Source organism: Thunnus thynnus, chromosome 1, assembly GCF_963924715.1.
Source record: "Thunnus thynnus chromosome 1, fThuThy2.1, whole genome shotgun sequence".
NCBI lineage: Eukaryota > Metazoa > Chordata > Actinopteri > Scombriformes > Scombridae > Thunnus > Thunnus thynnus.
Window position 1 is genome coordinate 1,229,135 of NC_089517.1, and position 22,527 is coordinate 1,251,661.

The 22,527-nt window shown below is 41.4% G+C and overlaps 2 protein-coding genes across 2 annotated transcripts; one reads left to right on the forward strand and one right to left on the reverse strand.

Moving 5' to 3' along the window:
* Window positions 1-856: 856 nt before the first annotated feature.
* cebpg (CCAAT enhancer binding protein gamma) lies at window positions 857-6,414 on the reverse strand. The gene is made up of 2 exons (XM_067584124.1): window positions 6,269-6,414; window positions 857-3,906 (listed from the first exon to the last, which is right to left on the reverse strand). Exon 2 carries the CDS (start codon window positions 3,818-3,820, stop codon window positions 3,326-3,328), a length of 495 nt encoding a protein of 164 aa, XP_067440225.1. The 5' UTR covers window positions 3,821-3,906; window positions 6,269-6,414; the 3' UTR covers window positions 857-3,325.
* Window positions 6,415-10,925: 4,511 nt separating this feature from the next.
* Window positions 10,926-14,319, forward strand: cebpa (CCAAT enhancer binding protein alpha). The gene has a single exon (XM_067584255.1). The coding sequence runs from the start codon at window positions 11,128-11,130 to the stop codon at window positions 12,043-12,045; it is 918 nt and encodes a 305-aa protein (XP_067440356.1). The 5' UTR covers window positions 10,926-11,127; the 3' UTR covers window positions 12,046-14,319.
* The last annotated feature ends 8,208 nt before the right edge of the window (window positions 14,320-22,527 follow it).

The following is a 22,527-nucleotide window of genomic DNA, read 5'->3' on the forward strand; positions in this document are numbered from 1 at the left end:
ATTTTTTTAAATTGTAAATGTGAACATGTAAACGTGTAAACGTGTAAACATGTAAACGTGTGAACGTGTGAACATGTAAACGTGAACGTATGAACGTGTGAACGTGAACATGCAAACGTGTGAACGTGTAAATGTGAACGTGTGAACATATGAATGTGTAAACGTGAAGGTGTAAACGAGTGAACGTGTGAACATGAACGTATGAATGTGTAAACATGAATGTGTAAACTTGAACGTGTACCCGTGTGAACGTTTAAATGTGAACGTGTGAACCTGTAAATGTGAACATGTGAACATGAACGTATGAATGTGTAAATATGAGCGTGTGAACATGAACGTGTGAACGTGTAAGGGTGTAAACGTGTAAACATGTTCACTGTAGTGAACATGAACGTATGAACGTGTGAATGTGTAAACATGAATGTGTAAACGTGTGAACGTGAACGTGTAAATGTGAACGTGAACGTGTAAATGTGAACGTGAACGTGTAAATGTGAGCGTGTGAACATATAAACGTGTAAAGGTGTAAATGTGTAAACATGTAAACATGTTCACTGTAGTGTAGTTTGGTTCCGTCTGTTTAACCTGTAAAACATCTACTGAAGATATAACATCTATATATAAATATTAAATATGATTCATTTAAACCAGTAAACCAGTAAACATCATCACTGGTTTTTATAGTAGTGCATCTGTGTGTGTGATGTGAAGGTGAATCAGACAAATGTCATGTTCAGCCTGTTTTAGCTCCTGTGTTGGTTTTGAGGCTCATTTCCTGTCTGACTTCCTTCATTAAAACCATCTGACAGCTTCATATTAAACATTCTGAATGTAAAAACAATCAAAGACACATCTGAACTTTTATAACTGAATTTTAATTTAAATGCACGTTAGCCCAGGTTCCTCTGATATAAAAAAGCTGAGTGACGACAGAGAAATGCTGCCCAGCAACATTCAGACCGAAGCAAAAAAAACAACATGACAAACATCTGAAGAAATCAGCTGATTTTACAGAAACATCACGACAACAATCAAACGTTTCCAAGAGACCAGAATATTCCGACGTTCCTCAGACACACGGTGCTCCGACATGCAAAGACTCTACAAACATGCTGCTGCTGCTCGGAATAAAGTGTAGAAAAACCAACCATAGAAAAGTGAAAAAGATGAAGGCTGCTCTGCTCAGCCGGCCAGCAGCAACGTTCCCACAACGTTCCCACAACGTTACGCCACGTTTCAGACCCGGAAAACAACAAATATCACATAAATATTCTTATATTATTTAAACATTTGAACAGAATCAGAACATTAAACTGACTCAACATCAGAGTTTTATTCTTTTCCACATTTGTTAAAACACATTTATCATCGATATCAGTAAGATATGGATCGATCGGATCAATCATCTTATTTTTGGGGGGAAATAACTTCAGATATTGATCGTGTGTCTGCTGAAATTAAAACTATTTAAACGATGTTTAATTAACAAAAAAAAAATCACATTTTCTGAAGAATTTTCTGCAGTTTTATGTTTCAAATCTAACAGTCTGATATTAAACATGTTCCTGAAGCTTCCTCCTCTTCCTCCTCTTCATCAGTCCTGAGCTTCTCTACTAACTGAGGCCTCCAGCAGCTCAGGTGACCAAACTTTAAGCTCTGTGATTGGTTCACAGACGTAGCTCCTCCCACCTCGCCACTCTATACAGGATATATGTTTGTTTTTGGTTGGGACGCAAAACATCGTGAGGAGAGAACAGTTGTGGGAACGTTTGGGGAACGTTGAGGGAACGTTGAGCTGAGCGGCTCAGGAGGAGCAGCTCTCTGACTCAGACAACAACGTTCCTGGAAGAACAAATCCAGGAGAACACTCCACACACCTGCACAAAGTCCAGTAATTATAAAGTCTGACAGCCGTGGCTCCGCCCCCCCCCCCGGTGGCGTGCTGACGGGGGGGGGGGGGGGGGGGGGCCACAGCTGGGGACCTGAGTCGGGCGGGTCAATAACAGATCAATAACTGATCAATTATCTGGTTCATCTTTTTGTATTTTATAGGTTGTTTAAAGATTTATCGCCAATTAAAAGTCGTCACGACGTCGTCGCTGCAGGACGAATCCACCGAGGAAACAAACAATCTGAGCGACTGTAAAAACAACAACAACAACACAATTCATGTATAAACACATGAAGACGCGTCAGCCAATCACACACCAGGATCTGGTGAGATCACTTCCTGCTTCATGTCCTGTTTCTGTGAGATATGATAATAAATATGAAGGTTGGAGACTGATGTTTAAATGTTTGTTCTCTGTCAGCTGTTGCTGTGATTGTTGTTGTTGTTGTTGTTGTTTGTCAGGATGTTTTGTTTCCTGGATGTCGACGGCGTCGGCAGCGCGTCTCAGCAGTGACGCTTCTGCTGTGATCAGCCGACCAGGCTCCGCCTCTCTGACTCTTGTCTGGACACAAACATCAACAAACGAGTGAAAACACCCGTTAAAAGGACAATTCTGACTGTTTCTGCGTCTAAACCTCGTTCAGATGTTTCTCCTGGTTCTTCATTTAAATAACGTCAACGATGGAAAAGACTCAGAATCGTCCTTTAAGCATCAATATGTAGTGACGTACTTACATCATATCTCATCAAAACTTTGTAGAATAACAGAAGAAAATAAACATCCTAAAAAAAGGGGAATTTCACAATTTTACATCTTCATCCCGCGGCGGCGGCGGAGCGTCGAAGGCGTCCGCGTCCGACCCGACGGACTGACAGGAAGTGTTTGTGGCTCCTACAGACGTCTGCTGGTCAGTGTCTCAGTTTGTAGGAACTCACATCTCCAATCAATCAATCAATCAATAAAACGTGACCAGTCAGTCCTTCTGGCTTCTCATAGGATCAGAGTTCACCGTCCGTCACACGTCACCGTCCTGAAACATTTTCTGAATGAGACTCGATTTATAACTTCAGCTGGTTTTTATCTAAAAATGAAAATTTAAACATTTTTTTTAAAAAATCACAGGAAGCAGATTTATGATCTGTGTGAAAACTTCTCATGTTTGTATTTTGTTTCTCCGGAGCTGGAAAAGGAAAACAAACGTTTCCAGGAGGATTGTGGGAATCCTGATGGACATTTTGGCAGCTGGGGGGGGAGGGGGGAGGGGGGGGGGGGTCGGGGGTCAAAGGTCATTCAGGATTAAATATGACAGAAGAACTGAAGAAGCAGTGAAGAAGAAAAAGTGATGTCATGTTTCCAAAGTGAAAAAGTTTCCAGAAAACCTGCAGCAGGTGAACGCTCCTCGGATCAAACGTCCCTGTGGCTCCGCCCCCCCCTCACTGCCCGTTGGCGGGGGCGTTGTTGGGGGCGGGGCTGGCGCCCTCGGCGCCGGCGGGCGGCTGGACGTTGTCGGCCAGGTTGTGAGCGTGCTCCAGGAAGAGGTCTTTGAGCACGCTCAGCTCTTTGCTCAGCAGTTTGATTTTGGCCTCCAGCCGCTCGTTCTCCTCCTTCAGCTCGTTGACGCGCTGCTGCGTGTCCATCGCCTTCTGCTTGCTGCGCATGCGGCTCTTCTTCACCGCCAGGTTGTTGCGCTCGCGGCGCTGGCGGTACTCTTCGCTGTCCTTGTCTGCCAGGGGCTTCTTCATCTTGCTGGGGGGGAGGGCCTTGCCGCCGGCGGCTGAAGGGTTGGCGGGGACGAGCTGGGGAACCTGTTGCAGTCCGGCGACCGCCGTCGGCAGAGACGAGGACGAGGCGGCGTGGGCCTGACTCTGGATGACGCTCACGCCGTTGTGGTCAGATGTGGTTAGTTTCGGCTGCGACGGCCGGCTCATTTGGATGTGCTGCCTGCAGCTGCTGATCTCTGAGTCTCCTCAGGCGTACAGATGAAACAGGAAGCAGAAGATCAACTGAGCGGAGCCTGAAGACGAGAAGGAACATTTGAGTTTACTGTCAGGAACAGATTAAAGACGCACCGACGTACCGCTGTTTCAATCATCCTGTCAGGCCTGACTTCAACTGTAACAAACAAATCAATACATAGACATACATTTACTGAACTGTTATTTATTAAAATGATATCTGATACCTGATGCAGCTGTTTGAGTCAGTATCTGATTGTTCTATAATCAGAGTGTGATATTAATAAAGCTACAGACTCTCAGGCCCAAATATTGTGGAATTTTGGAATAACGTTAAAAGGAAACTGATGGTGCGTTCAGATCCAACATTACAGTCAGACATCTGTATTTCACCATCAGATGATGCAGTAAAGTCTGCTGATAAACCTGGTGATAAACCTCCTCATGTTTCCATCACATCATACATTCATACATCACATCATACACTCATACATCATATCATACATTCATACATCACATCATACACTCATACATCACATCATACATTCATACATCACATCATACATTCATACATCACATCATACATTCATACATCACATCATACACTCATACATCACATCATACACTCATACATCACATCATACATTCATACATCACATCATACACTCATACATCACATCATACACTCATACATCACATCATACACTCATACATCACATCATACATTCATACATCACATCATACATTCATACATCACATCATACACTCATACATCACATCATACACTCATACATCACATCATACACTCATACATCACATCATACACTCATACATCACATCATACACTCATACATTACATCATACAGAATAAAACCAGTCTGGACCAGTTCCTGCAAACCTGACAGCAGGTTTTAATCAGTTGAAGATACAAACTGAGCGTCAGACGTATCTGAACGCATCAATATTGAACTGTGACTATTTATAACATGTGTATGTATGAAATCTATTTTCATGTCATTGCAGTTTCATGTTTAGATCACTGACTTGTTATTTTCATTATTTTGTTATATTTTCTCAGAACATTTTGCATGTTTTATAATTTTAGGATTCTGATTCTGCTGCACATGAAAAACGTTTTTCTACCAAACATTGTGCAGCGTTTCCACGCAGCCATGCTAGCTAGTAGCTAACTAGCTTATGGCTAACTAGCCTGTGCTTTCAAGCGGTTTGTGGCTGTTGTCCGCTTGTAAACACCGTCAGCCACATCACACACAGACAGGTGTTTCACTGTTTTACAGGACTGTTTCTCTTCACACTCACTTCCTGTCTTAAGTCCGTCTGTGGCAGCCTGAGGCTGCTGATTGGATAGTTTTCCTTGCACAAATCCTGTAAGAGATGTTCAGGGTTACACAGCAGGAATGACTTGGTCTGTTAAAGAACCCTCTACCTCAGTCAGCCTGTTGTTATTTTTGTTTACATTTTATTGTTATTTACACAGCTGTGTGTTTTGTTTAGCAGGAGAGAAGCTGTAACTGTTTTAATCTGTTATCATTGTTGAAAACAACTGAAGGAATACCGCCCCCCCCCCTCTCTGATGGTAACAACTCGACTGTTTTTTACGTTGTTCCCTGTAAGCGGGAATGTAATACTATGCACTTGTGCCTGAGCCGGTTTCCATGGGAACGCAGCTGTCCATCGTTCTGTGGAGGCTTTCATCATACGGAAGTAGGTGTGGTTTCAATTAAACTGGGTTGAAAACATAGATGTTCTCCCCCCCTCCCCCACCACCTCTTCCTCCTGTCTCTGAGAGCAGCAGCAGACATCTGACGCGATAATTGGTCGGATTATTATTCTGCACGGCCAATTAGCAGCGCTGCTGTGATTGGTCGGCGCGTTGCCATGCAGCCAGTCAGCTGTGCGCAGGGAAAAGCGCTCCGGGTGAAACCAGCAGCTCCGGCTGTTGCCTGCTGTTGCATCATCATCGGCTGCCTTTGTGCCGACAGAGGGAAACTCCGGAGTCATGCGGGGCTGATCACTAATCTCAGGTTTTAGGTGACTTAAAAAAAGGTTTGACCGAAATAAAAACACCGACACGGCGGATAAATCCAGGCAGGTCGCTTCAAGTCGGTGAATTTTGAATTTCGAAGCACTTTTAACAACTTTTTCTTCCCTCGAAGCCGCTAACAGATGGTTCACTACCTTTTGACTTCACAAGAAGCTTCTACACTTTACATTTACACGCTGACATGTGTTCAATCCGGATGTAAAGACAAACGAAGCCACATTTTCACTTTTCCTCTGACAACCCGTTCAACCGGGCAGCTAGCCAGCTAGCCTCAGTTAGCCTCTCATGCTAACGGGCTCTAACCTCACTGTTCGCGCTTCTTCTCCGACAAACAAAGAGTTTAAAACACAGTTTACCTTCACGGGGCGGCGGTGGGCTCAACCATCCGTCAAAGTCGGAAAAGTTTGGGTAGAAAGTTGGAGTTTCGTCCCGTCTGTGTGAGCTGTGAGTGTTTTTGTTTGGAACATGGAGAGGAGCCGATTGCGAAATCGCTTTTACCATGTACGGCAATGATCCAGGATCAGCCAATCAGAGGCGAGGAGAGGGCTGCGAAGCGAGTAGTGGACCAATTGCAGTTGCGTGTGCGGCAGAGTGATGCAATACACAGGATGATTGACATGTCAATCGACCAATCGGAAAGCGCTATTTTCTGTTGGTTTTGTTTATGTAATATGAGGTTGGTCAAATGAGTTCAAACATGCATGACTTCATCTCTGAAAGGCGAGATTTAACAACACTGAAACTACTAATAATACTTATTATACCTGCACTAGTTCTACTAACAATAATACTATAGTTAACCTGTACTATCTCATCTTTTAGTACAAAGAATCCACCTTCAAAATACTGTAAAATAAAGAGAAAACAGCCTATAAACACGTACAGGTGACATGTTACAGCGTCATTACATAAAGGAGAAAAACAAGGACAGTTACTATATACATGCACTCTTATCATAAACAGCTAAAAAAATGATAATGAAATTCATATTTTAATATGTATAAATTAAACAAAATATGTTTATAGTTAAATAATAAGACAAGAAAAATGTAATTAATGATTATTTTAATTGATTATAATTGTCAATTATTTGCTTCATTCACTGACTAATCATTTGTTCAATAAAACTTGAGTAAAAGGGGAAAAATGTGGATCAGTGTTTCCCAAAGACGATGTCTTCACATGTCCTGTTTAAAGATATTTAGTTATTGTTATATTCAGTTTACTGTCATAGAGACTAAAAAAAGCAGGAAATATTCACATAGAAGAAAAGACGACACAAAGAGATTCATCTGTTATCAAAATAGCCGCTGATTAATTTTCTGTCACTCAATTAATCAATTAATAGTTGCAGCTCTAAAAATGTGCTAAAACATTAAAATATAAATGTGAGAACTGAAGAGACTTGAAGTGATTTTGTTTCTGTCGTTAATTAAATGTGAGTTTTATGTTTCTGTAACGTTCTGCTGACAACAACAGTGTCTGTATTTATCAAACTGCTAAAAGTCAAATTTGGGACGTCAGTGAAAAATAAAAATTCTTCATTTTTATTCACAAACTTGAGAATAAAAACAATGAATCAGTTAGTTTTGAGGGTAAAAGTTAAATGTGTTTTCAGCAGATCTATTGATCAGGATCAATAACATGTTACTGAAGCAGCATCAGAGCTGTGTAGCTGATTAAACCACTTAGCTGTTCAAAAGAAAAGAAATCAGAAACTATTCTGATAATCGATTAAACCTTAAAATCAACAAACATTTCCTGCTTTTCTTTGTCTGATAGTCAGTTGAATATTATTCTACTGCGACAGTAGAATCTGTAGAATCTGCAGATTAGTCGACTGAATAAACTGTCAGGATTTCTTTTAAAGAATCAATAATCTGGCCGATGGAGGGTGGATCCATATCTCTGATTGGTTGTTGCTTCATGTGATCAGTTGACAGTTTTTACTTGTCGTTTTTTACAAGTTTAATAAATTTGAGTCCAGGAGAAAGTCCGACTTTTATCTGATTCCTGATTTTAATTGAGATTCTTATTTTCTTTTATTTCAATTTAATTTCTGTTTCTTTTATCTGACGTTACTGGAACTGGTTTCATCTGTTTTATCATAAAATGTAATGACTTTATAATTTGTTGATTTCTACAGAAGGTCCCTCGAGTAAACACAGGTGCTTCCCTCTTCTTACCCTCCACAGACTGTAAAAAACATCTATTTATCTATTTAAAGTGCACAGTTCCTGAATGAATACAATAAAAGTACTTTTAAACAAGAAAATAAATGACATGACTCTCTTTTAGCTGTTTTTACTCTCTACCAGCTCCTGAGGGAAATATCTGGCTCTTTAGCTGCTAAATGCTCCACTATGTTCACCAGCTAGTCTACAGCTAACTGTGAGCAGGTAGTGTTCAGCGGCTTTTCACAGTTTTTTCTCTGAAAACGACGCTATGAGACGCTGAGAGTGAACCAGAACAGTAAAGTTGCAGCCGGACAGATAAACAATGAGCTGAAACTCACTATAAAGCTCCGTAAAGCCGAGAGGAGCTGCAGAGTCTCTGTAGCTTCATCAATACGAGACACAACCAACACTGTTACTGTATAGATCAGACTGTGGAGGAGAGAAATATGTGTTATTATAGAAATATGTGTTATAGCAGTTTCAACAGGTCTGAAACCCAGAATCCACATGAACCAGTCTGTTGTGAGTTGATGCTGGTTGGTGTTCAGACTAGAAAGACGTCGAGCTGAACATCATTTAAAGTAACGGTGAACGATGGCGAAACTTTAACTTGCGATGTCATTCTGAAGTTGCACTTTGATTGCATCATTTCCTGTTATTGTATGAAATTTTTTAATTGTAGCTGAACAGTAACAGTAAACTATGAAGATCAGTGCAAACAGGAAGCTCTGTTAGCCTTTACTGTGGCTCACGCTAAACAGTTTAGGTTAGCGTGTTAGCATGCTAACAGTTAGCACTAAACACAAAGTACAGCTGAGGCTGATGGGAATGAGAGCTGCAATAATTTGTAGGTCGACAGAAAATGAATCTATTAACTGTTTTAGTCATTTTTTGCTGAATATTTGCTGGTTGCAGCTTCTCAACTGTGATGATTCGAAGCTTTTCTGGTCTGAGTCAAATATTAAACTTCACCATAAAGAGGAGAAACGTTTCCAAAGGTTTACTCAGCGGATGTTTTAGTTTCCTGCAGCGTGTTTGGAGACGTCAGACTGTTGATCAGGACACTCTGTGGATTTTACATTAAAGCACATTTTTAATATCCAGTATGAACAGGAGGAATGATTACAGACACCTGACTGCTGGTTTAACACACTGGGAACACTGGGGAACACTGGGAACTCTTCCTTTAAGTCCAATATCAAACACAAAAAGCAAAAATAAATAAATAAAATGAATAAATAAACAAAATAACTAAGGTTCTTACATAATTTATAAAACTTGAGCAGTTTGTTTTGAGGCTTCATCAGATTATATTATTACACTAAACAACAGAAAGACTTTTATCAGTGTTTTGATGTTTTTAAAGTTCTCAGTGACAGTAAACAGAACATCTTTGGGGTTTCTGGATCATTGATCAGAAGAAAAAGATATTTGTGGTTAATTTATGAATTACAGAAAAATAAAAACATGTTAAAACACTAAAAACCAAAAAATGACGACACAACAAATGAAGTAAAAAATAAATAAACAAACACATCAAAACTGAATTTGAAATCTCGTGATGATCATGTTTCATTATTTATAGATCAAACCACTAATCAATAATCAATAAGCAGATAAAGGGATCTTCCACAGTATCAGCCTCAGCGTGTCTGTCAGCGTCTCCGCCGTCAGAGGGCGCTGCAGTCCAGGTTCTGGCTCTGCAGTCAGACCCGGTTTATCCTGAATAACCTCTGTTCCCCCTGCAGGGACCCCCCCTCCCTCCTTCACCCTCCACCCTCCCTCCCTCCCTCCTCCTCCCCCACCACCACCACCACACCCTCCACCCTCTGCGCCCCCCCCTCCCCTCCTCCGCCCCCCCATCTGCCCAGATCTGCTGCTCGGAGGGAAGTTTTTACTCCTGCTTTCTGATCTCTGAGCCTCCACATCACATGAAATATAACAAATAAGACATGAATATTTTATATGTTATATTTGATAAATAACACTATTAACTGAAAACTAAAAGTTCATTTTCTTCACTTTTAACAAGATATGAAAATTAATCTACATAACAATTCATAACGTCTTTATTATCTTATTCATTGTATTAACAATAGTGTCTCAATTTAACTTCATTAAACATGTTTTTAAAGTTTTGCTGCATAAACGTTTATTATTATTACTATGGTTATGATTATTATTATTATTACGCCATTGATGATCTGTATTGATTATAGGATATTTATTGATGTATTTTCAGCTCATTAAAGGCTCAAACATGATGAGAGACGCGTGATATGAACTTATTGTTACAGCTGTCAGCGCTGCTCTTTGTTTGGAGATTCATAAGTTCAGAAGAGGAGCCATAAATTTAATAACCTGTATTTTATCATGCGTGCAGACTGTGATATGAGCCGCTCCCTGCAGCCATCACAGCTCACTGCCTTCACACAAACACGTGTTAGAGGAAACACGGCGGGATGTATAGAAGCTGTAGATGTCTGTAAAACATCTACAGCTTTACTTTGACATGATGTCACGCAGCTCATGAACTTCTGCTGCTAGAAGACTTTTGTTGATCTTGTTTAATATGAAAATAGTTGTGAGTGAGTTTGGTGACAAAGATTCCTGCAGTGAGACATGAACACGGAGGATAATTAATGTTTTATTTGAGTTTTTCCTCCGAGAAACGTTTCTGTACAGTGACAGCGGGTTAAATCCAGGACTGTAGTGTGTGTGTGTGTGTGTGTGTGTGTGTGTGTGTGTGTGTGTGTGTGTGTGTGAGTGTGCGTGTGCGTGTGTGTGTGTGTGTGTTCCCGCCCACTCCCTCCTGCTATATAACCGCAGTTTGACAGCTCAGAGTTTACTGAGCAGAGGAATCAGAGCGACGTCCTGCTGCTTCTCTCCTGCTGGATCAGAAATAAAAGCCTGTAACTCTCCTCGCGCCCCTGCAGCCTTCCGCGCATGTCTGCAGCTGTCTGACCCCCCTCTCACCTGAGGACCTGACAGCGGACCTAACTTTCTCCAAACTGGATTCCCGGAGCTCCTCGCCATGCATGCCCGGGTTTAGATTCTCCATGGAGCTCTCTAACCTGTACGAGGTCGCGCCCCGGCCACTAATGAGCAGCCTGCCCCACAGCCAGCAGCCCTCCTCCGGCTACAGAGACCCGGCAGAGCTCGGCGGTGAGATCGGAGACAACGAGACCTCCATCGACCTGAGCGCCTACATCGACCCGTCGGCCTTCAACGACGACTTCCTGGCCGACCTGTTCCACCACAGCTCCCGCCAGGACAAGCTGAAGATGATGAGCGGAGAGTACGACCCGGTGCCGTGCGGCCCGGGGCCCCAGCAGCTCTACATGTCCAACTACATGGAGTCCAAGCTGGAGCCGCTGTACGAGCACAACCCGCCGCGGATCCGACCGGTGGCCATCAAGCAGGAGCCCCGGGACGAGGAGGACCTGAGCCCGGCCATGCCCCCCAACTACCACCACCCGCACCCGCAACAGTACTCCCAGCATCCCCAGCAGCAGCAGCCGCAGATGCCGCATCTCCAGTACCAGATCGCGCACTGCGCGCAGACCACCATGCACCTCCAGCCTGGCCACCCGACGCCCCCGCCCACCCCGGTGCCGAGCCCGCACCAGCACCAGCACCACCACCAGCACCCCCACCAGCACCAGCAGGGCGGCCTGAAGCTGCTGGAGCAGCGGGGAGGCGGGAAGCCCAAGAAGCACGTCGACAAGAGCAGCCCGGAGTACCGGCTGCGGCGCGAGCGCAACAACGTGGCCGTGCGCAAGAGCAGGGACAAGGCCAAGATGCGCAACATGGAGACGCAGCAGAAGGTGGTGGAGCTGACCAACGACAACGACAGACTGAGGCGGAGAGTGGAGCACCTGACCCGAGAGCTGGACACGTTACGGGGCATCTTCAGGCAGCTGCCGGACGGATCCTTCAAACCGCTGGGCAGCTGAGAGACTACTGCACCGGACTGGGACCGGACTGGAACCAGACTGGAACCGGACTGGGACACTGCTGGATTTACTCACTAACGGTTCCACATCTCTTCATGTGTGCGGACGGACTGAGAGCTGTGAGGAGACTGAGGCAGCTGAGGTGTTCACTGCAAAAATATCCGTCTTAACTAAGAATTTAGTCTTTAACTGAGTCCCGAAACTTGAATTTCTCTCAAGTGAAAAGTGAAAAGATCCGCAAAGTTTCTCGAGAAAAGACGAATAAAAACCAATCAGACTTTTTTTTTTTATTCAGTCTTCAAGATGAGAAAACTTTGCAGCCAAAGTGGTGAGAAAATGTCTCTTGTTTCTAGAAACAAGTGGTTGTAGAAAATTCTTTAGACGAGTTAATTTTCTTGGAAACAGGTGAACTCATCTGACCAATCAGCTCACCGGGATCATTCTTCACTTGTGCACTCAGTAAAAGACAGATTCACTCGTTCAGACTGAGTCTTTTTGCAGTGTTCATGTGCCTTTATGAACTTTTTTTTTGTGCAAAAGCCGATAAGCTCGTTCCCCCTGCAGATCCACACAACAGAGGACTGGTTGTTTTTGTGCCTTACGTCGTACAGACTGTGTGCCCTGACACACTCTACTCACATATCAGTGCAGCTAAGGTAGGGCATGGTGGCCATGGTCCAAATCAGCCTGTTGTGCATGTTTTCTTTAATTATTTTCTGTTTGTTTTATACATCTCCATATCCTCCTGATGAACTAGAACGTGTCTTTATAGAGCTATGAAATGCAAAGTGCACACTGCTTGCATGTAGGCTAAACTGTATGTTCATGTATGTATTTGTATTTTCTTCCTGTAGAGACAGAGTCATGTTTGGATTTGTTGTTAAATGAGGGCTGTTGGGCCGCTCTGGTACGCGTCACAGGTTCGAGAACCGTCCGTAAGAGGACAAAACTAATATCCTGATAACAAGCATTATCTCCACACCAGTGATCACATGATAGAAGCTCGTGTTCCTCCCACTGACTCACATGATTTTTTAAATGTTTGAAATCCTGCAATATTCAAAATAATAATAATAATATCTGTTCTTGAGTATCTCAATCTGCTGCAGATTTTGGTCAAACTGAACTATTTATTCACTGAGACACGACAACTGTGAACCATCATAATATCTCCATGTTGTTGCTGTCAGGTGAAAACCTTGTATCTCCACTTTCAAACCTGTTTTAAGGATTAAAAGCTCAAAACATTTTTGTAGACTCACAAAAAATCATCTCAAATGTTTGAATCATGTTGTTTCATCCTCCTGAAACTGGCGGCTTTTCTCTCTTTAGTTCCTTAAAAGTTCTTGGAGATACAAGTTTTCCACCTGATTGTAGCATGTTATCTGTATGAATGATAATCATGTTTGAGTTATGGCCCAGCTCTGTGTCTGACGGTGTGATTTAAAGCCAAAGTCATAAATACAAACACACACACATGTAAACAGACTGGAATTGAAACTGTGGTACCTGCTTCATCATGTCACCGTCCACTGAAAACCACACATCTCCCGAACCTGCTGCAACACGTCTGTCTGAAGCTCAGAGATGACGGCGAGGAACGTTTCTGGAAAAGTGTTTTTATGAGTTTTTATGAGCTTCTTTTCACGTCTTTGGAGAAAAACGGTGCAGACTCGGGAGAGACGTGTGGTTTTCAGAGGACGGCGGCGGCGGTGAAGCGGCTCTCTCTCGTATGCACTATTTGTCGTCAGATGAAGCACATTTGTCTTTGACATGTGGGTACTTTGATCCGAAAAGAAAAAGAAAAAAAAGAACACGCCTCGCTCTACATACATGTATTTATCTGTAAATGATTCAGAAAAAAACAAACAAACAAAAACAAAATGTGAAAAGGGTTTCTATGCAACACGTCTCTTCCTCTTTTCCACTGTTGAATCATCACACACACACACACACACACACACACACACACACACACACACACTGAGTGCCTTCTGGTCCTCTGAGATGACCTTTGACCTCTTGCTGATCTGCTCCTTTTCGTCTGTTAAGACATTTTTAGAGACGATGATTTTGTGTCAGCGAGGAAAAAGGAAGCACTTTTTGTTTTTTTGTTTTTACAAACTCTGACATTTTGTTTGAAAGTCCACGTCCCAATTGTAAAATAAACATATATATATAAATATATATATATATATATATATATAAATAAATATATAAATGAAATACCAAAACATGAGAATTCTTATAATAAAAGAGCTTGTTTTTATCAGATTCTGTTTGCTGTTTGTTGATTTGTTTTCCAGCTGTTGATGTAATAAATGTTTGTCTTGAAGCTGCAGCGTGCAGGCGGCTGATAGGTGGCGCTCACACGTCCGTCATCAGCTGTCAGCTTCACTCTTTAACATTAAGGAATCTGCAGCTTTTAGATAAAAAAATGATGATTTCTTGTGTTTGTCAGCTGATTGTCTCAGTATGAAGACACACATGGTTCATATTTATATCACTGACTGTGACTTTAAACCTGCAGCAGCTGATGTTTAGTTTCCATCAGAAAACACAACTCTGACATATTATCATCTTTAAGTTGATATGTTGAACTTGTTACCTACGGAGCAACATTATCATTCATGTTTTTACTCTCTACCAACTCCTGAGGGAAATATCTGGCTCTTTAGCTGCTAAATGCTCCACTATGTTCACCAGCTAGTCTACAGCTAACTGTGAGCAGGTAGTGTTCAGCTGCTTTTCACAGTTTTTTCTCTGAAAACGACGCTATGAGACGCTGAGAGTGAACCAGAACAGTAAAGTTGCAGCCGGACAGATAAACAAGGAGCTGAAACTCACTATAAAGCTCCGTAAAGCCGAGAGGAGCTGCAGAGTTTCTGTAGCTTCATCACTACGAGTCAATAACACATCACACACTGACACATCAGACTGAGGAGGAGAGAAATATAGATTATTATAGAAATATGTGTTATAGACTAACTTATACTGACACCTGAACGTGATTCTGTAACTCAGCCTGTTACAACAGAATCATTTATATTATAGATATAAATATATAACAGCGTACTGATACACGTGCTGCAACTACAAGGGAAGAAGAAGTGAAGTTTGGGAGTTAGACGATAATCTGGAAACTTAAAATGAATTTATACTGCAGCTATATTTTATATTTTATCATTACAGAATCAAATATGAGCGATAATCAGGATGAAATGAGCAGTTTATTTATTTCAAAATGACCACAAACTACGGACCAACACTGGAGCTCCAGATGACATCACGAACAGGTCAACCACACTGCAGAGAGGCCGTTCATCAATAATCCAAATCAAACTTGAATCAGTTACAATCAAACAGCTGCTGATGCATCACGAGGACGTGATGTACGCAGGAAACAAACAAAGTATTTCACTTTTATTTAGATTTATGAATCAAATGCAACAAACAAAAGAAGAAATAAATGCTCCTGCTGCAGGTGCATGCTGGTCCGTCACCTGAAGCACCGCACAACAAAACACAATAAACAACCAGTAAACTGAAGTCAACACAATAAACAAGGAAATAATGAAATACAACTGAACTCTAGTCCAAATAAAGCAAATATCTACAGTTATCAAACAATATTACATTATCAATATAACAACAAACAAACTGATAAATATCTCTGACAGGCAGAGTTTCTTTTTATAGTTTTGGTGTTTATTTGTACAGTAAAAAGTCTTTTTATGAACCAGCGTCCGTCTAACTGCCTGGAAGACTGATCTGATGTTTTCTGTTCACAGTGACGCCGACGTGACGTTCACTGACAAACTTTATGGAATCATTGATCGATACGATGAGCTGTGAGATCAGCAGGAGTCTTAATACATGTTGAGCTGATCACAGTCAGGTTGCTGTGCAGGATGAACGGCATCGTACCTCTGCTGTGTATCTGAGTCCTTCAACTGGAGCATGAAGAGGTTTTTGATGTGCAGGTGGAGACACACTGTGGAAATGTTCATTAATCAGTTATTATCTGTATTCATTGTTCAAAGTGTTTGATTTTATAATTATTCCCTGCAGTCTTGATATCACGACTTCAGCTGGTTCAGTTTTGTGGTTCTTCTTCGTGTTTTTCGGATAGTTTTGTTCAAAACAGGCCTGTTTGGTGTTGTAGTGGCGTTTTACGTTCCCACTCTTCATTATGGCTGCTGTTTCATAGCCAATCAGACTCTGTGGTCTCGCCTCTGGCAAAATGAAGACATATTTCTCAGTCCAGTCATCCTTAAATACATGTTTTTCACTGTCAACCTTTCTCTCTGTTTTGTATTGGCGAGTTTTTTTTTCAAACTTCTGTTTATTTGGGTGTTTTGGTACATGTGTAAATACAATTACATATATTATATATGTATATGTTGTACATTTACTGGTGCAAAGGAAAGAGAAAAAACAAACAACAGATGAGACAAAAAAAGAACAACAGAGATGATTCAGATATTACTGGAAACACTGGTGTCTTATCAGATACCAGTTATGAGTTTATCTTATTAAAATAATCTATGAAAAGCCAAACTGAACATATGAACCTTTCCCCAGAGAACAACAACCAAAAATACCAAAACTGAGGCACAAGGAATCATTTCATGTGTGAGTAGTTATTAAACCACACTGTTATGAACATGTTGAGTTTAATATACCGTTCTCATTATAAGTAATGTTAACTGGGGCGATTAGACCAGACCAGTATGTACTATGGCTACCAGTTAATATATTAATATATGTTCATCTACATGTTCATATCTATGAGGTGATGTAATACTGATTTGTGGTTACATTTTGTTTCTGCTCAGGATTAACTTGTTATTCAGTCTCTGCTGTGGTTTGTTTGTTCTGGTCTGAATCAGTGGATCAGTTATATTTAATATATTTAATATAATATAAATATAACAAAAACAACACAAAAGAGTTCCTGCACACAAATCTGAGTCTATGAGTCTTCTTCAGGTGAGCTGAACTATTCAGCTGTGAGCGAGATTCTTTCAGTTTCTTTTCACACAGAAAAAAATTCCAAGTGAAGTAAAAAGCATCACTAACAGCCAGGTGAGAACTTTCTCTCCTCTCATTGGTCAGAAGTCAGGGGCGGGAGTGAGAAGGTAAACACAGGAAGAAGGTCCTGCATACACTCCCATCTGCCCAAATAGTCCAGGTCAGACCTTCATTCATTTTCCAGCTAGCAGCTAGCAGCTAGCAACTAGCAACTGCCAGTCAGCAACCAGAAGCTAGCAACTAGCAGCTAGCAGCTAGCAACCGCCAGCCAGCAACCAGAAGCTAGCAACTGGCAGCTAGCAACCAGAAGCTAGCAACCAGCAGCTATCAGCTAGCAACCAGAAGCTAGCAGCTAGCAACCAGAAGCTAGCAGCTAGCAACCAGCAGCTAGCAGCTGGCAACCAGAAGCTAGCAACCAGCAGCTATAAGCTAGCAACCAGAAGCTAGCAGCTAGCAACTAGCAACTAGCTAGGCCTGTTGCCTAGCTAGACCAGCAGAGGCCTGCTAACAGAAGTGATGCACCTCACGTCTGGGGACTCTCTCACATTGTAAGTTGTTGTTGGGCAGAGGGAGGTTGCATCACGTTCCCGCCACAAACAGACCGAAACCACTTCCTCTAAAGCATCTGTGTGGTTGTTTGGTCCGAGTACGATTTCTGAGTTCAGACTCATTAACGAACTGTCCCGTTCAACCAGACTGAACTACTGAGAGGAAAACAGCCTGAGTGTCTGAGAGCTCCGACCTCCAAAAATGAGGATCATACATGATGAACTGTTACCAAAACTTTGAACAAAACAGAAGAATCAACATCCCGAATGAGCAAAAACAGTTGATTCTTGAAACTAGTTGAATTAGAAACAAGTGAAACGTCTTCCACATCACACTGAGCCACCGGTTAAGACGCACATTTGTTTGCAGTGTTTTATTTCAGCAAAGGAATGTAGAAAACTGTCATAAAAAATAAGTAAAGAATTAGAAATGTAGATAGCAGCAGGATGGAGGAAGGAAAGAAGGAAAAGCAGAATGTAAGGAGGAAGCAGGTTGATAGAAAGCGGCAGCTGGCAGAGAGTCTGCCTGGAGACTGATGATGACTTCCAGATGTTGCTGACGGTGTCACTGACTGACTGAAATATGACTGATTCTACATGAAATATGTGCCTGTAAACATTCAAGATGTGAATGCATCATCACAACAATATAATATCAGCTACAGGAATGTTGACGAGGTGGAACCAACTTGACCTGAAGAAGGTCACGTTCAAACATAAAAATATTCAGCCTGTGATTTATTCTTTAACGTCTTAATGTTAAAACTGTTCAACATTTCAATAATTTATCTTGTTTTCCGTCTTCTCCAGAGTCACATGTTCAGATGAAGATATCAGATTCATCTCTGTGCTTCCTGTATAGCGATATGTCCAGGATATGATTAGCCTAGCTTAGCATAAAGACTGAGAGCAGAGGGAAACTGCTAGCCTAGCTTCATCAAAACAGAAAAAAACACACCCTCAAAAACTCAAAGTCTGTCTGATGGACATGTTAAATGTTTATTGAGGAAGTAGAAATAGAAATGTAAAAAGGAGACGTTGTGGCTTTAGCAGCGGTTAGCACTGTTAACAATCAACCAACCAATAATCACACCTGCCCCGCCCCGAGGTACTGGTTCTGTGCACAACGGTCCTGATGACCTCAAAGATAATATATCATGCTTTTAGTGGTTTTCTGTTATTTATATCCTGTCCTGATGTCGGATGTTAAACATGGTGAAAGTTCCAAAACGTGAGGTGAACGTACGTAGAAATGCTGCCTGCAAGTCAAAACTCAGGGCTTCAACCTGCTCTGAACGCTTCGTTTGAGACGTTTTTTTCTAATTTGCTAACGAGCTGACATCGAGTCATCGCACATGCTCATAAACAGCCATCTGTGCTGTAGCCTTGGTTGCTAAGGTGGTTGCTAAGGTGGTTGCTAAGGTGTTTCCATGTGTTGTTCAGCTCCAACATGTACGGATGAATTTGAGAAGTTGACATTTGGAGTAAAGAAGGAGAAGAAGAAGTGAAATCCTGCTACTATAGTTTGTTTACGTAGCCTCCGGAGCCGGAGGAAGCTTCCTGAAAGCTGACCAATCAGAACAGAGTGGGCTCATCAGGAGGCGGGGCCTTAAAGAGACAGGAGCTAAAACGGCCTGTTTCAGACAGAGGCTGAACTGAGGGGCTGCATAAAGGACCAGTAGAAGATAAATAAGGAGTTTTTAACTGGAAATCATGTGAAGATATTCCAGTAGAGCCTCAGAATATAAATATAGAGCTGGAAATATGCAGAATATTTGTTTTCTTTAATAAACTGATAACGTCACATTTTTTCATTGACCATGTCCACCTCCCTCCCTACACACTCTGATTATATTCGTTATCTGGGTGTGTGTATGTTTTATGGATAGTACATACTGTATGTACTGTATAGAAGTATCTGTGGATGTATATATTGTGTGTATGTGTTGTAGTCTGCAGTCTGAACTACCCACTACTATCAATCCACCCATAACGGATCAATAATTGGCTCCACATTGATGAACTACAACAGTAAAATGCTCTTCCATGTATTTGTTAGTGATAATAATGTAATAGATAACAGATAGATTACTCTGATACTTTAAGTACATTTAGCTCTCAGTATTCCTACTTTTACTAAAATACAATCTTTCTTTCCCTCTTTCATCCCTTCTTCTTTGCTTTCTTTTGTTCTTCTTGACTTTTATCTTTCTTTGTTCCTTTCTTTCAACTCTCCATCTCTCTTTCTTCTCTTGCTTTCCATCTATTCTGCTTTCTTTCCTTTGTTCTTCCATTTTTCTATCTTTTCCTTCCATCTCATTCTTTTTTCTTTCTTTCCTCTGAGTCACTGAAAGAAAAGGAAGCAGAACTGATGTTTTATCTTCTCGTTGTCATGTGTGAGTTTAACATCATCATCATCAGTCTCAGTGTCCAGCAGAGAAACGTCCTGTTGGTATTTTTTATTGTTTTTTATCTGTTATCTGTTAATTTCTGGTCGATTGCGGCTCTGTATCCGTGGTAGCCGAGCTGATAATCCACTGACACTGTTTCAACATGTTGTGGTTTTGGCTGGATGTCTCTCAGTGTGTGTAAAGACACACAGGTCTTTCATTTTGTTTTTGGACCAGCGAGAGGATTTGAATGTCTGATGTTGGCCGCAGAGTCTTCCTGCGGATGGAAGACATTAGCCTGTTAGAGGCTGGAACTTCTTTCTCTGCTTTTTTTTCTGTTTTATTTCCATTTTATATCCAGAAATCCTCCACTGGCTGCTTCTCTCGCTGCCTCTCTGAGTCCAGGGCCTGTTGGCCGGACTTCAGTGTTAATAATCCTCTCACACGGTCGAGTGAGCTGAGTTTCATTTTCACCGCTGACAAATCGCTGTCATATTTAGGATGGAGTTGGCCGCCGCTGAATGTTGAGGTTTGGAAGAAGCGGTCGGATCCTTTATTAAAGAGTAAATTCACATTAAATCCACTGTTAGTAAATTCACTGTCACTTTATCATACTGTCAGCTGATTCAGGTCTTCACCAGAGAAGATCCAGTCCTCCGTGGACTCCTCATCCTGGAGGAAAGATTATGGAACAGATCGACTCATTTGATGGAAATTATGATTTGATTAAAACCCCGTCTCCATATTGAGACAGCTGTAACACCTGAACGCCAGGTGTTGAGACTGAATCAGAACAGCTGAAAGTCATCAATAAATGCTGAGAAACAGACTAAACTAACTATAATGCATAAACTGTTGAACTGAAAGTAATGACTATGTTGTAAAAGTGATGATTAACCATTGAAATAGTTAATAGTTACAGACTAACAGTTGAAATAATGAAGTAAAAATGATTTTAAATGTTAAATTTTGCTGTTAGAATCATGAAAAACCTTCTGTAACGATATTCCTGTTTATCAGTTAATGGTGTTGAATAAGATCCAGTTTAAAACCAGTTCAAACAAACACAGTTGGAACATAACGAGGTGTTGATCAGACTGTAATCTGTAATAATGGGCTTCATTAGTGAAAAACACCTACAGAATAAAATCCTTTTTTTTTAAAGTTCACAGATTGTTATCGTCTTATTCCCAAACTTCACATCTTGTTCCCTCGCAGCTACATGTGTGTCGGGGGGTTCAGGAGACTCAGCCAGAGCCTGCAGGCTGTTCAGTCCTGGACCCAGAACAGTTCATGTGAAAGAGTCAGCAGTAAACTGCGAGGAGGTCACTGCTGCAGTCTAAAGTCAGGATGATCTGAAAATGATGAGAAGCAGCTTAAAATCGAGTCTGCGGTCATAAATCCGGCTCACATGTACGTTTTTTTTTTTGTTCTGGATGTCCTGCTTTACTCTGCTCAGGAGAACATGTGGTTATTCTCAGATTCTCAGTGTTTGCAGTCTCAAAGTGCTTTCGTTATATTGACATGTTGTGTGGAGAGTGTGTCAGCGGCCGTATCTATCTATCTGCTCTATTTGGCTATCCACTTTTTCTATTTGGCCTGTGTTTAAAGATTAACTGGCTCTTTTCATTGACTCGGAGCAGGCAGAGTTGACCGAGCAGCACTTTACTCGGCGTGCACGTCGAGCTGAAAGGCCGGTTAGTGCTCTCTCTGTTTGTTCTCCGATAGAGGAGACTGAGGCGTCCTCGTGCAGTCACATGGACCCTGAAGACAGACTTTACAGGACTTTCAGCCTGGATTCAGTGGTCACCCCAGTAAAGGAGCCTGCAGCCAGACAGCATCATGTTACTGAACATACAGACTCTTTACTGGCTGCATACTGCAGTTTAAATGCTCATTAATACATAAGACTGTATGAAGCATCTGTATCAGTGTCACTTCAGAGCTGATGGTTTTAATTGATTAAACTTCATTTAACAAAGAAAAAAAACACAAAATATGTCTGAAAACACATCAAAGTATCAGAGTAATAATGACACATCTAGAATCTAAAATACCCCAAAAACTGATGAATTATGCAGCGATGATTGAAAATCATGAGCAGAAAGCAAAGTGTTGCAGAAGCAGCAGCAGCGTAGATACATAACAGCAGCCTGGTTAGTTTATGGGTTTGACCTTTGAGCCAATCAGATGCTCGTAAGATGTTCGTAAAATAGGTGAACTTAGTTCCTTCAGTCAGTCTGAACAGAGACGACACATTAAAACACATAATGACACATTTACACACAGCGATGGAAACTTACTGAGTACATTTACTACCAGAGGTACTTATACTGTACCATGTGATGCTACTTTCTACATTTCAGAGGGAAATATTGTACTTTCTACTCCACTACATTTATTTGACAGCTTTAGTTACTTTTCAGATGAAGATTTGACACAATGGATAATATAACAAGCTTTTAAAATACAACACATTGTTAAAGATGAAACCAGTGGTTTCCAACCTT

What these genes read in the sequence shown, in the direction of transcription:
- cebpg (XM_067584124.1), bottom strand. Translation starts at nt 3,820, where the DNA reads ATGAGCCGGCCGTCGCAGCCGAAACTAACCACATCTGACCACAACGGC.
- cebpa (XM_067584255.1), top strand. Translation starts at nt 11,128, where the DNA reads ATGCCCGGGTTTAGATTCTCCATGGAGCTCTCTAACCTGTACGAGGTC.